The sequence below is a fragment of the Loxodonta africana genome, chromosome 12 (assembly GCF_030014295.1).
Source record: "Loxodonta africana isolate mLoxAfr1 chromosome 12, mLoxAfr1.hap2, whole genome shotgun sequence".
Lineage (NCBI taxonomy): Eukaryota > Metazoa > Chordata > Mammalia > Proboscidea > Elephantidae > Loxodonta > Loxodonta africana.
The window spans coordinates 18,829,360-18,841,995 of NC_087353.1; the positions used below are offsets into that span (position 1 = coordinate 18,829,360).

The following is a 12,636-nucleotide window of genomic DNA, read 5'->3' on the forward strand; positions in this document are numbered from 1 at the left end:
ATAGTTAAATTGAACAAAAGCCTCAAAGGGCACCTCATAAGCATTTGGGGGCAGTGGTAGTTCAGTGGTCGAATTCTTGCCCTTCATCCTGGGTTTGATTTCCAACCAGTGCACTTCATGCGTAGCCACCACCTGTCTGCCATTGGAGGCTTGCTTGTCGCTGTGATATGAACAGGTTTCAGTGGAGCTTCTAGACTAAGGAAGAAAGGCCTCACGATCTACTTATAAAAATCAACCAGTGAAAACCCTGGGGGTCACAGCAGTCAGATCCACAGCTCATTATGAGAATGGCACAGTACTGGGCAGCATTTTGTTTCGTTATACATGGGGTTGCAGTGGGTCAGAGTGACTCCGTAGCAGCTAACAACAATAACAAAAATAAGCATTTAATACATATTGATTCCTTTCCCCTTCCCTTTGGTGTTCCCTTAGAGGAGACACTAATTTGATGAGGTTTCCATGGAGCGCTAGGTCTACATTCACATCACTTCAGCACCGTGAAGGAAACCACCACAGTCAGTGCACCTCTCTCTTGGCATCACTGGGCAGCCAGATGGCCCAGAGGGCAGTAAATGAGGGAAAAGCAGGAACGTGGAGTCAGCATTCTTCTGTCTCTCTAACCCAGCTGAGTGCTATCAGCACCAGACATCTGCTTGTGGCTGTCAGCTCCCTTCTATAAACCGCACTGGAATTGCCTGTGTCTTGACCACCAATTTTGAAAACTAGTTCTAAAATACGAACATCTCTGGTTTGAAAGGAACTGCCCTTCAGTGTTAATCTCATGTTCTAGAATTATAAATAGAGCCAAATAGGAAGAATTATTGATCCATCTGTGAAATGCAGTTTTCAAAAATCTAAAAATTAGGCACTTTTTGTTTTGGCAAAAGTAAGCTACTTCTAGCTGTGAAATAAGCACTAGCGTAGTATGGTAGAAGAAAAATGGGCTTTGAAATCAGACAGGCTTGGGTTTGAATCCCAGCTCCGCTGCTTTCTAACTGTTCGCTAGGAGATACTATTTCATCTCTTTGAGCGTCAGTTCCCTATCAGCATTATGAGAATAATACACACCTTGCAAAGTTGTTGTAAAGTTTAGAGAAAATATATGTCAAGTAGCTCATGCTCAGTATCAATGATGGCCGTCTCTGCTGTTATCGATATTGGTTATAGGCTGACAGTGGTTAAACTGAGTATTCTTACCTCACTCTTTGATCCTTACCTTAACCTTGTGAGCATCTCACAACAGGTCTTTATCCTGTATGTAACTAAGACAGTGAGGCCCAGTGGGAGTAAATAACTTACCGAGGTCATACAGATATGTACTGGTAGAGATAGGACTGGAGCCCACATCATCTGAGGACTCTGTCTGCTGTGCCACACATTCTTCACGATCTACGCATGTATGTGTGCGCTTGCGTTTCAGTCTTAAGTCAATTGTTAAGAGTCTCAGAAATGCCTTTAATTTATCCAGAACACTCAGGCTTTTTTTCTGGAATTAAAAAAAAAAAAAGACTAAAGGACTTGAACAATGAAATTCATTTGTCTCCTGTTTGCTAGATTCACATAGGAATCCCCTAAGGCACCCAGATGCCACTGGAGGTCAAGGACAAAGCACTTCCCCTGGTAGGATGGGTGGGCGCACCATTTATGGGTCATAGGGATCGGGCTCATGATCAGAGATTGCCCTCCAGAAACCAATGTTCCATTCATTTGCCCCAGTTGTCAGGTCCAGTGCAGCCACTGGCATTTGGTGACAGTGCTTTATTTCCCTGAGGAAGAATTTGTGCTGCTACAGACAGGCTTTCAGGATCTGTTCCTTGGTGAGGGAGCTGTGTCTGATGGAGTTCACAGGGTGGACACATACAAGGTTACGACTGTGTGTCTGCCTGTCCTGTCATGACTGTGGAGTGATTGTGTTATATTTCTAATCGAAGTGATGAAAAAAATAGAATCAGGTATCCATACAAACTGAAGTTGTTTTGTTATAAACTGGCTGGATTCATTTGATAATCCCTGGCCCAGTAGTGGGGGAATTATATTCGGTTACATGAATTTACCAGAATGGCTTGTGCTCCCCACCCCCTGTTTCTGAATTAGCTGTCTGAGATGTGACTCTCTGGCTTCTATAGTTAAAGATCCATGTATCATTGTGATAGCCAACAGGGAGTGAGACCCACTGAGTTAGAGACCTGGAATCTAGGCTTTCACTATTTAAGGTTCTGCTTTGAGGTCTAATGGTAGTAAAATGCCATCAGATGGATGACCAGGGTTTGTGCTTTCTGTTAAGTGATGTGTGTGGTGTGTACCTTATATTTCAAGCACAAGGATGAATGAAACTTAATCCCTGTCCTCTAAGAGGAGTTCCTGGATAGTGCAAACAGTCAAACACTTGACTTCTAACCGAAAGGCTGGCAGTTCAAGCCTGCTTTGGAAGAAAAGCCTGGTGATCTCCTTCCCAAAGGTCACAGCCTTGAAAACCGGATGGATCACAGTTCCATTCTGCACACATGCGGTTGCCATGAGTCAGAATTGTCTCAACAGCAACTGGTAACTAATTGGTGTCCTCCAAGAGCTTCCAGCATGTAGAAGAACACATTTACCAGACAATTTCAATATAGTATGACTAAATATGAGGATAGGAGAGGTGCCAAACTCAAGATACCCAGGATAGTGGTGTCTTGGAAGGCTTCCCATAGGAAAGATGAGTCTGTAGGATGCATTGGAGTCAGGGAGGGGAAGGCAGAAGACTTACCATGAGCAGAGGCACTGAACTAACCTTTGTTGCCCTGGCCTGTGCTCTGAGGACCACTGTTATTCTTGTTTTGAAAGAAGAAGTAGCTGTGGTCTGTGGCCTGGAATTAAGAGCAGTGAGCGTCAGTTTGGAGAGGAACAGGGCATCTCTTGGTGAAATTCTAAAAGAGGGATGAGTCTACTGACTTGTGACTTCTACTATCACTTAAGCCAATGGTATGGAAGCATTGGTGTGTCCTTGGCAGCCTTATCTGATATGTTGAAGACAGTGGTCCTTGGTGCAAGGACTTTTCCCTCCTGTTTATCAGGGTTGTTCTTTGGGATCTGTTGCTGGCACAATGGGCTATTATCCAGATAGCAGATTTTTCTCAGATTTTTGTTTTGCTAATGTGTTCAATTTTATTCGCAAGTAAGAGGAACCTGGTGTGGGGCATGGGGATCTAGCACTTGCTCCATGCGTTAACAGTGCCTCTCACATTGCTCTTGTAGCTCACGTGGAAAATGAAGAGCAGTACACCCAAGCTCTGGAGAAGTTTGGTGGCAACTGCGTGTGCAGAGATGACCCAGATTTAGGAAGCGCGTTCCTGAAGTTCTCAGTGTTTACCAAAGAGTTGACCGCGCTTTTCAAAAACCTGGTAAGTGTTCATGATGTGTGTGCAGCTATCAGTTGACTGGTGAAATATCTACAGTTGCTGTATCTGAAAAGGTAGCTCAGTGGAGGATAATTAACGTTTGTTTAATACACTAAAAAAAAAAAAAAATTGTTTCATAATTCATATGGTACCTAAAGCAATTTTATTTTCTGTACGCATTTAGGCCACTTTGGAATAAAAATGTTTGTTTGTGATTTTTACTCTAATAAGACTTTTAGAATTCAACTTGGCATTTTCAGTGTGCATAGCTGTGGGACAAAATGGATAAATGTATTTAACTTCTTAAGGGCCTCTGACTTCAATTTTTAATAGTTTCTGAACTGTGTAGAATAGTCTCTGTTTCTGGTAATTTTAGGAGGCATTTATGAACTTATAATATTTAATAAGTATGTTTCAGGCTCGTCTTAAACAGTAAGGTAACCTATAATCAAAGTACAGAAATTACCATGACTATTTAAAGGACTTTTATGCTTCCAAATGGAGAGCCTAAAAAAAGCAGGAGTGAAAGAAGTAAGTCTTACTTTTAAGCAAGTAGACTGTGGAGTTAGTATTTATTGCCTGTGGTAAGTGCTTAGTAATGTTGGGTGAATCGAGTTCTTTCTTGTGCTTGGTAGCTCTGTGCTGTCCTCGTTGGGGGATCAGAATTTGCAAGAAGTGGGCTGCCTCAGACGGCTGTTAGTGACCCTGCCTGGGTGATTTGTTCCACAGGTAGAATGTTCACTGGGGATCTTCCAGCACCTCTTTTCTGTTTCCCTTCCCCCAGTTTCTCCTAAAGGTCACAGAAGATAGGACGAGCATTCAACAGTGTTTTCTACATAGGTCACACACAGCAGCATCTTCTTTATTTCTCCTGTCAGTGATCTCATAACAAATGAAAAAATAACTCATCATTCTTGAAATGGTGATGATGATGGGTTTGTAAGTCTGGCCTTAGAAGGGTAGTAAAAAGGGAACGTAATGTACGAGGTAATAACAGGAAGAAGGGGTAAGAACAAGATCACGAAGGCCCCTGGTCTCTCTTCCTATCTTCACTGGCAAATATTTCAGTCGGAACTGGTAAAAGTAAAAAAATATTGCGGTGCTTGTTTTCACTTGAATTAATTTGATCCGAAAGTTTGGGACTTTTGTCAAAGTTCATCACCCATTTATTACTGCCAAAAACAGATGAAAGCCTGCATAGTGAACAGTGGAACCCTAGCCATCTTTCTCAGCCCCGTTCCCTAAATATTGACAGACATGTGTATTAGGGTCCTGCCACCAAGTCAGAAAAAAATTAGAGGGTTTTTTTAAACTGAAAAATGGGGTGGTTCCAGGGAAAAGATGTATAGATGCTGGCATGTGAGGCTCATCCAGTGAGAAAAGTCCCCTCGCTGCCTAATCCCCCTGTGGTAAAGCCAATCAGTTGATAAGCCCCTTCCAGGCATGCGAAGCTGCCAGTCAGCTTTTTAGCGCCTCATTCTTAAAAATCAATGAACAGCCTTCAGAATGAAAGGCACTAGAATAAACAGAGAAGAAAACTTGGCGGTGGGGGGGAGGGGGGTGGCGGGGGGGCAGGGACAGAGACAGGCAATGCAAAGAATAGAAGAAAACTTTAAAGAAATGATATTTAATTCCTCAGAGAAATAGGAAAAGATATATCCATACAGAAAGAGTGGAGTGCAGTTTGTCTTTAAAGGTGGAAGATGAGGACAGGACAAGTAATATAAGTAAATATAAAATTAAATTCCATTAGGAGAGTTGGAATAAAAGAAATCTCTCAGATAATGGAACAAAAAGACCCCTCCCCCCCAAAAAGGAGGGGGGAATAAATAAAAGACAAGACTTAGAGATTAATCCTCAAGGCCCAGCATCCAACTGACAGGCTTTTCAGAGAGAATAGAAAAATGGAGAGAAGGACATCACCAATGCAGAAATACAAAAGAAAATTTCTAAAACAGAGGAATACAAGTTTCCAGATTAAAGGGCTCATGAATGTCCAGCACAGTAAGGGAAAAAAAGACTCACATCAAGGCATATCAGTGTGAAATTTCAAAAGATCTTAAAAGCTTCCAGAAAGCACACAGAAGATTACGAATCAGAGTGCCATTGGACTTCTCAACAATAACATTGGAAACTAAAGCATGGAGCAGTGTTTTCAGAATTCTGAGGAAGGTGATTGTTGTTCTCAAGAGTTCTTCCCAGCCAGCTGAGCAAAAAAAAAGGGAGGAGAATTAAAGATATTTTCAGACGTGCAAGTCTCAAAAATTTCACTCCCACAGGTCATTTCTAGGAAACATGTAGAAGCTGTGCTTTAACAAGATGAAGGGGGTAAGCCAAAAAAGGGGAAGATGTGAAAGTCAGGAAACGGGATCCAACACATTCCAGCAGTGAAAGGGAATCCCCATAGGATGGCAAAGGGAAGGTCCCAGGAGAACTGCTGAGCAAGAGGCCCAGAAGGCAGCCAGCCCATGTAGGAAATGGGTGGAGCAAATGGTTAAGTGCGTGACCACTAGCCGGAAGGTTGGTGGTTCAAATGCACCCAGAGGCACCTCAGAAGGCAGGCCTGGTGATCTGCTTCCAAAAGGTCACAGCCTTGAAAATCCTGTGGAGCAGTTCTGCTCTGCACACATGAGTCACCATGGTTTGGAATTGACCTGGCAGCTAACAACAACAACAGGAAATAGAAAGGAGGCCTGGGTTCTGTCTCTTTACACTTCCGTAACAAGCTGTTTTATCTTTATCCAGCTAATCTCCAGACCTGGATTTTCTCATCTGTAAAAATGGAGATGATAGCGCCGTATCTGACTTTGTGTGTAGAGGATAACCAGTTGCTTTCACACATTTTAGCTTATCTAATCCTTGTAACAATCCCAGAAAATGAGTCAACGTTATCCCCACTTTATGGATTAGATAATGGAGACTTTGAAAGGTTTAAGGAAGTAATATCTCCCTTGGGAGGGCTCAGAGACCTTGACAGCTTTTGGATGTGTGCTCTAGGTTCAGAAGGCCCCATCTGCAGTGTTCCGTGTCCTGGACCCCTGAATAAACTGGATTTTTACATGGGTAGCTGTGCAGTTAAATCACAGCAGCCTCTTCTTAATTTTCTGCAAAAGCAGAAAGCAGAGCAGGGCGTGGTCACGGTGATTGGTACATTGCAGACTGCCCCGTGGCTTTACAAGTTTCAGTCCTCAAAAAAAAAAAAAAACAAACAAACAAAAAAGAAAACACTTCAAGTCCTAGGTGCTCTCCCGCTTTCTGGAGTAAGTAAAGACATCAGTGGCCAAGATTTAATGAGCACCCATAGTATAAGCACCAGGCTAGGCATTGAGGATATACTGTTTGATTTAATCCTCATAACAGTGGTGCAAGGCAGATTTTCTTGCTTTCATTTTATAGAGAAACTTGTGCACACACATATAAGTAACTTACCTAGTCCTTAACTAGCAAAGGACAGAATTGGGATTCAAATCTAAAGCTTAGGACTCCAAACCCATTCTGTTTCCACTGTGGCATTTAAAGGCATTAAAGCTTCTTGTCAATTCCTTAAGGAGCCCTGGTGGCACAGTGGTTAAGTGCTCAGCTGCTAACCGAAAGGTCAGTCGTTGGAACCCACCAGCAGCTCCACAGAGAAGGATGTGGCAGTCTGCTTTCGTAAAGATTTACAGCCTTAGAAACCCTAGGGTGCAGTTCTTTTCTGTCCTGTAGAGTCACCGTGAGTTGGAATCAACTTGACGGCAGTGGGCGTTTTTTGGGGGGGGGGCGGGGGGCGTTGTCAGTTCCTTGCAGGGGGGACAGAACAGAAGGGAAGGCAGCTCAGGGAAACGTGTGGTGTAAGGGGGACTGCTGGAGTGGCCAGGAGGCAGCCTGGTGGCCCTGTCTCCTCACCTTAAAACAAGGGTGATAAAAACCCTTCCCACCTCACAGGACCATCAGCAAGATAAAATTAGTAAGTGGGAAGGGTTTTTTTTTTGCGTGTGTGTGTGAATTAAAAACCTAGCAGAGATGTGACATTTTAGTGTCGTTCTCGTGTGGTAACTTATTAAAATCAGTGTGATAATAGCTTTAAGTACATGTGCATCACTTTAGTGTCAGCTTTTCCTTCATGGAGTTAGGATTTTTGATCCAGTTTCTAAGCAAAGATCAGAGAGAGAGAAAAGCTCTTCTTCGCCCCAGAATTAGCATTCCCCTTGCTGTACAGCTATAGAAATGCCGAGTGGCCGCTTCTGAGAAGCCTTGTTGAGAGTGAGCTGATTATAGGAGAATTCTTTTCTTTGGGTACTTTGTATACCATCCTTATCCCTGTTTTTGGTCCTGTCTGTCCTGTCTCTTATTTCAAAAGCCCTGCCTTTGCTTTTCCTCAGACATTGAGAAAACATTTCAATTCTGTATGGCTGAGATTCTCAATTCTAGCCCTTGTCCAGAAAGAAGGATAATTACTACCTGCCTGCTTTGTGGCATGAAAGAATGTTGATAAAGCAGCTGGAACATCTCCAGAGAAAGGCCAGCTTAGTATAAAGTGAGATTTTCTTACTAATGGGTGAGATTCTCACCTTCAGAAAGTCTATGAATTTTCTCTGCAGTTATGCAGGATAAAGGGAAAAACAAGGAGTCTCCCAAAATGTAACATGTGTGAAATTAAACTGGCTATAAAGTCAGCTTAGTTTCTAGGTTCTTTTCCTTTTACCAGATGGATGTGAGAATCCTGAGATTTTTTTCCAAGGGCCACTTCTGTGCTGAGAAGTGGCTGATTAATTAATATCAGGCTGCATTCTGAAAGGTTAGTTGCAGGCATATAATCCTTTTGTTGGTTTCAGAGAATTGGTACTAAAAATACGTACTCTCAGCCTATATAACCTGCTCTAATTGAAAACCAGCATCAAATGAAACCCAGCAGATGCCGAGGGTGGAGTCCAGTGTGACATTCAGGAGTGGCCCTTGGTGGAGGAATTTCATCTCACACACATTGAAAGAGGAACCTGAAAGTTCTAGCCAGCAACATTTACATACATCTGGACTATTTTACACAAATGATCTGAGTTAAAAGACATTATAACCATAAGGGGAGCTAGTAAGTTTCTCTTAGGATGAGCATTATTAGCGTGCCTTTTTTTTTTTTTTTGTCCATATGTAGCCTAGCACAGAGGTGTTCTTACCTTGTTGCATTATTTATTAATAGTACAGAACACTGTTTTCCCAGCACCATCAGTCTTAGGTTAAATATGAGCTGGTTTTCCATATTCATAAAGCTTATCTCCGCACTTAATATAAAGATCTTACTACCAGAGGCTCTCATCCTTAGTACTTCCATAAACTTTCTTTTCTCTTAACTTCTTTATTTTCTTATTAAACAAGGACACTAATCATAATGTCATATTTTGAGTGGGGGGAGACTCTTCATCATTGTTTTGGACATAAATTCCTGAACTATGCTGAAACGTAAGGAAACCCTCAGCAGGTTGTATTATATGGGAACATCTGCCCCTGTATTGGGTCAAGACTGTTTGACTTTCCATTTCTGACATCTGCCATTTAACGTCCTGACTCTTTTTTCCCTGCTGTTTGCCATTATTGCTGTCAGATGCTTGCCTCTGGTATTTCTTTTTCCACTGTGCAGGAAACCAAGATGGCTTGGCATGTTAGACTTCTATGTAAATTGAGTCAGTAAGTTTTGAGTCAAAAGGGTTTGAGGGCTTCTCTAGTGGGATAAAGTACATGTTACTTTGGTCACCTAGAAACCATTGCCACTTATTTTTTTAGTATGCCCTAATGGTTAATGTGATTGACAACCAACCGAAAGATTAGAAGTTCCAGTCCAGCCAGAGACTCCTTGGAAGAAAGGACTGGTGATCTCTTTTAGAAAAATCACCCATTGAAAACCCTGTGGAACACAGTTCTACTCTGACACACATGGGGTTATTGTGAGCTGGAATCGACTTGTTAGCAACTGTTTTTTGTTTGTTTTTTTTTAAATTTTTATGGTGCTTTAAGTGAAAGCTTACAAATCAAGTCAGTCACTCACACAAAAACATATATACACCTTGCTACATACTCCCAATTGCTCTCTCCCTAATGAGACAACCTGCTTCCTCCCTCCACTCTCTCTTTTTGTGTCCATTTCCCCAGCTTCTAACCCCCCCACCCTCTCATCTCCCCTCCAGGCAGGAGATGCCAACATAGTCTCAAGTGTCCACCTGATCCAAGAAGCTCAATCCTCACCAGCATCCCTCTCCAACCCATTGTCCAGTCCAATCCCTGTCTGAAAAGTTGGCTTCGGGAATGGTTCCTATCCTGGGCCAACAGAAGGTCTGGGGGTCATGACCACCGGGGTCCTTATAGTCTCAGTCAGACCATTCAGTCTGGTCTTTTTATGAGCATTTGGGGCCTGCATCCCACTGCTCTCCTGCTCCCTCTTGGGTTCTGTGTTGTGTTTGCTGTCAGGGTAGTCATCGGTGGTAGCAGCTGGTTTTAATTTACAGTTGGAAATACTTGTGTCTAGGACTCATAAGACTTCAACACTTATAAACGACTTCCTATACTCACAAATCCTAACAAAAATAAAAGCACGGTTTTAGTTCTATCCAAACAGCAAAGAGCAGTAAAGGCTGTCAGAAGACCTATGTTTTGGTTGTTCCACAGCCATTCGAGATGTTTAAATTGTACTTTAAGACTTTTTCTTTCTTTTTTTCTTTATTGTGCTTGAGATGAAAGTTTACAGCACAAATTAGTTTCTCATTCAAAAATGTATACATCTGTTTTTTATTGGAAAAGCATTGCTACCTCCTTGTAACCCCCATGGTACAGTGACTTCTGGGGACCAGGGAAGGTGAGCAAAGCCATAGTGGCAGAGAATGAGGTAGGAACAAATGAGCCCTTGGGCACAGAGAGGAAGAGCTCAATGAGGAAAGTCACTGAACCCCTGCTGGTTGCTGTGCTACTGGGGCAACAAAGGATATTGGCTCTAATTATCTGAGGAGAGGGTTACACAGATACTTTTGTTATAATGCAGTGTGTGCTGTGACGGCCATCATACAGGGTGCCACAGAGCCCTGAGATGTGAGACCTTGGAGGCAGAGGAGTAGTGATTCCCAGCCCATAGACCTTGGACCTTGAGTCCTTGGGGATGGAGGTGGGGCAGAGAAGCCCTGTGGGCTGTCAAAGGTGTCCTTGAATCCACGTGCACATAGCATGATTGTAATGTTTATAGACAAATGCCATGCACGTGTCTTTAACGGCTTCTCAAATGTATGTAGGAGGTGCTTTCCCCTGGAGCTGACATTAGTGAACTCAGAGCTGGCTTTGTTTTTGTTGTTTGTCATGGTATATTTTCTCAGTGGTTGGGTATTAAATGAGCAACTGTCATGATGTAGGGGACCTCAGACTTTTTTTTTTTTTTTTAAATCTTCTGCCAACCAAAGAGATAATCCATAGAAAGACTGGAATAGAGGATGTGGATGAAGGCGGAGGGGCCAGCTGCATGCCGAGCAGCAGGGAGGTGCAGGAAGGGAAGCTGTGATTGGTGGCTGTCTGCTGTGGTGATGAAGAGGCCACATTGACTTTTTTTCTGTTTCTGGAAAGGCAGAAGACAAGTTGCAGTAGCATAAGGGAAAGCATCAGGTAAAGGAGTAGAGACAGCAGGTGTTCACTATTCTACAGTGTTATGGGTTGAATTGTGTTGCCCTAAAACATGAATCAGCTCGATTAGGCCATGATTCCAAGTATTGTGTGGTTGTCCTCCATTTTGAGATCTGATGTGATTTTCCTATTTGCTGCAAATCCTATCTCTGTGATGTTGATGAGGCAGATTAGAGACAGTTACATTAATGAGGCAGGATACAATCCATGGGATTAGGTTGTATCTTGAGTCAGCCTCTTTTGAGATATAAAAAGAGGAAATTGAGCAGAGAGGAGAGGGACCTCATGCCACCAAGAATGAGGAACCAGGAGGGGAGTGTGCCCTTTGGTCCTGGGGTCCCTGCACTGAGAAGCTCCTAGATCAGGGAAAGATTGGTGACAAAGACCTTCCCCCAGAGCCAACAGAGAGAGAGAGAGCCTTTCCCTGGAGTTGACACCGAGAATTTGGAATTCTAACCCCCTAGACTGAGAGAGAATACATTTCTCCTTGTTAAAGCCATCGACTTGTGGTATTTCTGTTATAGCAGCACGTGAGAACTAGACATACGGGGAAGTTTGATAATGACAGGAGGAAGCTAAAAGGGGAGGATCTTTAGGATAAAAGAGACATGAGCCTATTTTAGGTACCCTGGGAGGTAGCTATGGGTCAGAATTGACCCGACTGACAGGAGTGGGTTTAGTTTTGCTTTGGTTGGAGGTAGCTGACAGCTGGAAGAGGTTATGGTATAGAAGAGGGGACCGGTGAGCTGTGAAGGCTGCATGTACCTTTCTCCTCAGCCAAGAGTCAAGCCCTGATTTCTCTGAGGGGAGTCATTAGCAAGTTCATACAGATAAATTCAAGGTCCTAGCCTCTTCGTGTACATTCTCCTGTCCTTGGGAATTTCAGATTGTTTATTAATCATTCCTTAAAATCTAAAACTTAGCAAACAGCATCAACACCTGTATATTCCAGATTCTAGTTTGTAAAGCCTTTGGACGTGGGTTGTTTCATTTGTGCCCCCAGGAACCCTAGCCTTGCACTCAAAGAGTGTCCTTGGATCACGGTTGTTGGAGTCATCTGGGAACATCTTAGAAATGCAGAATTGCAGGCTGTCCTCCCCTAGACCGACTGAATCAAAATCTTGCTTTTAATAAGATTCCCAGGTAACGAGCAGGCACCTTAAAGTTTGGGAAGCATTTGAACAGAGTTTCTCAAAGTGCGGTGCCCAGACGAGCAGCACCTGGAGCTTACTAGAAATACAAACTCATGGGTCCCATACCACACCTACCAAGTTGTGGTTCTAAAGCTTTAGTGCATCAGAATCAGCTGCAGGGTTTGTTAGCCCACACATTGTTGGGTTTCACTCCCAAAGTTTCAGCTTCCTTGGGTCTGGGTTAAGGCTCAAGAGTTTGCATTTCTAACAAGTTCTCAAGTAATGCTGGTGCTGCTGGTCAGGGACCATGTTTTGAGAACTGTGCCCTAGTGGAAAGCCTGGGCTAAGTGCTTCTGATTCTTATTATCGGGGAAATAGAGACTTGGGCTGCCAGGGTCTAGCTGAGGCCAGAACAATATTTTCTAACCTTGGATTCTTGGAGCTAATAAAATTTGAAAAAGTGCTTTCATTTTTGGTTGATGGCTTAATTA

At 43.0% G+C, this 12,636-nt stretch overlaps 1 protein-coding gene across 5 annotated transcripts in view; it reads left to right on the plus strand.

Moving 5' to 3' along the window:
• ASAP2 (ArfGAP with SH3 domain, ankyrin repeat and PH domain 2) overlaps positions 1-12,636 on the plus strand; it is a 222,061-nt gene that overhangs the window by 104,204 nt on the left and 105,221 nt on the right. For all 5 annotated transcript variants that reach the window (XM_064295011.1, XM_064295012.1, XM_064295014.1 and 2 more), the window contains one exon: positions 3,238-3,383. In XM_064295011.1, coding sequence (XP_064151081.1) covers positions 3,238-3,383 — 146 coding nt within the window. The remainder of the gene's footprint in view (positions 1-3,237; positions 3,384-12,636) is intronic.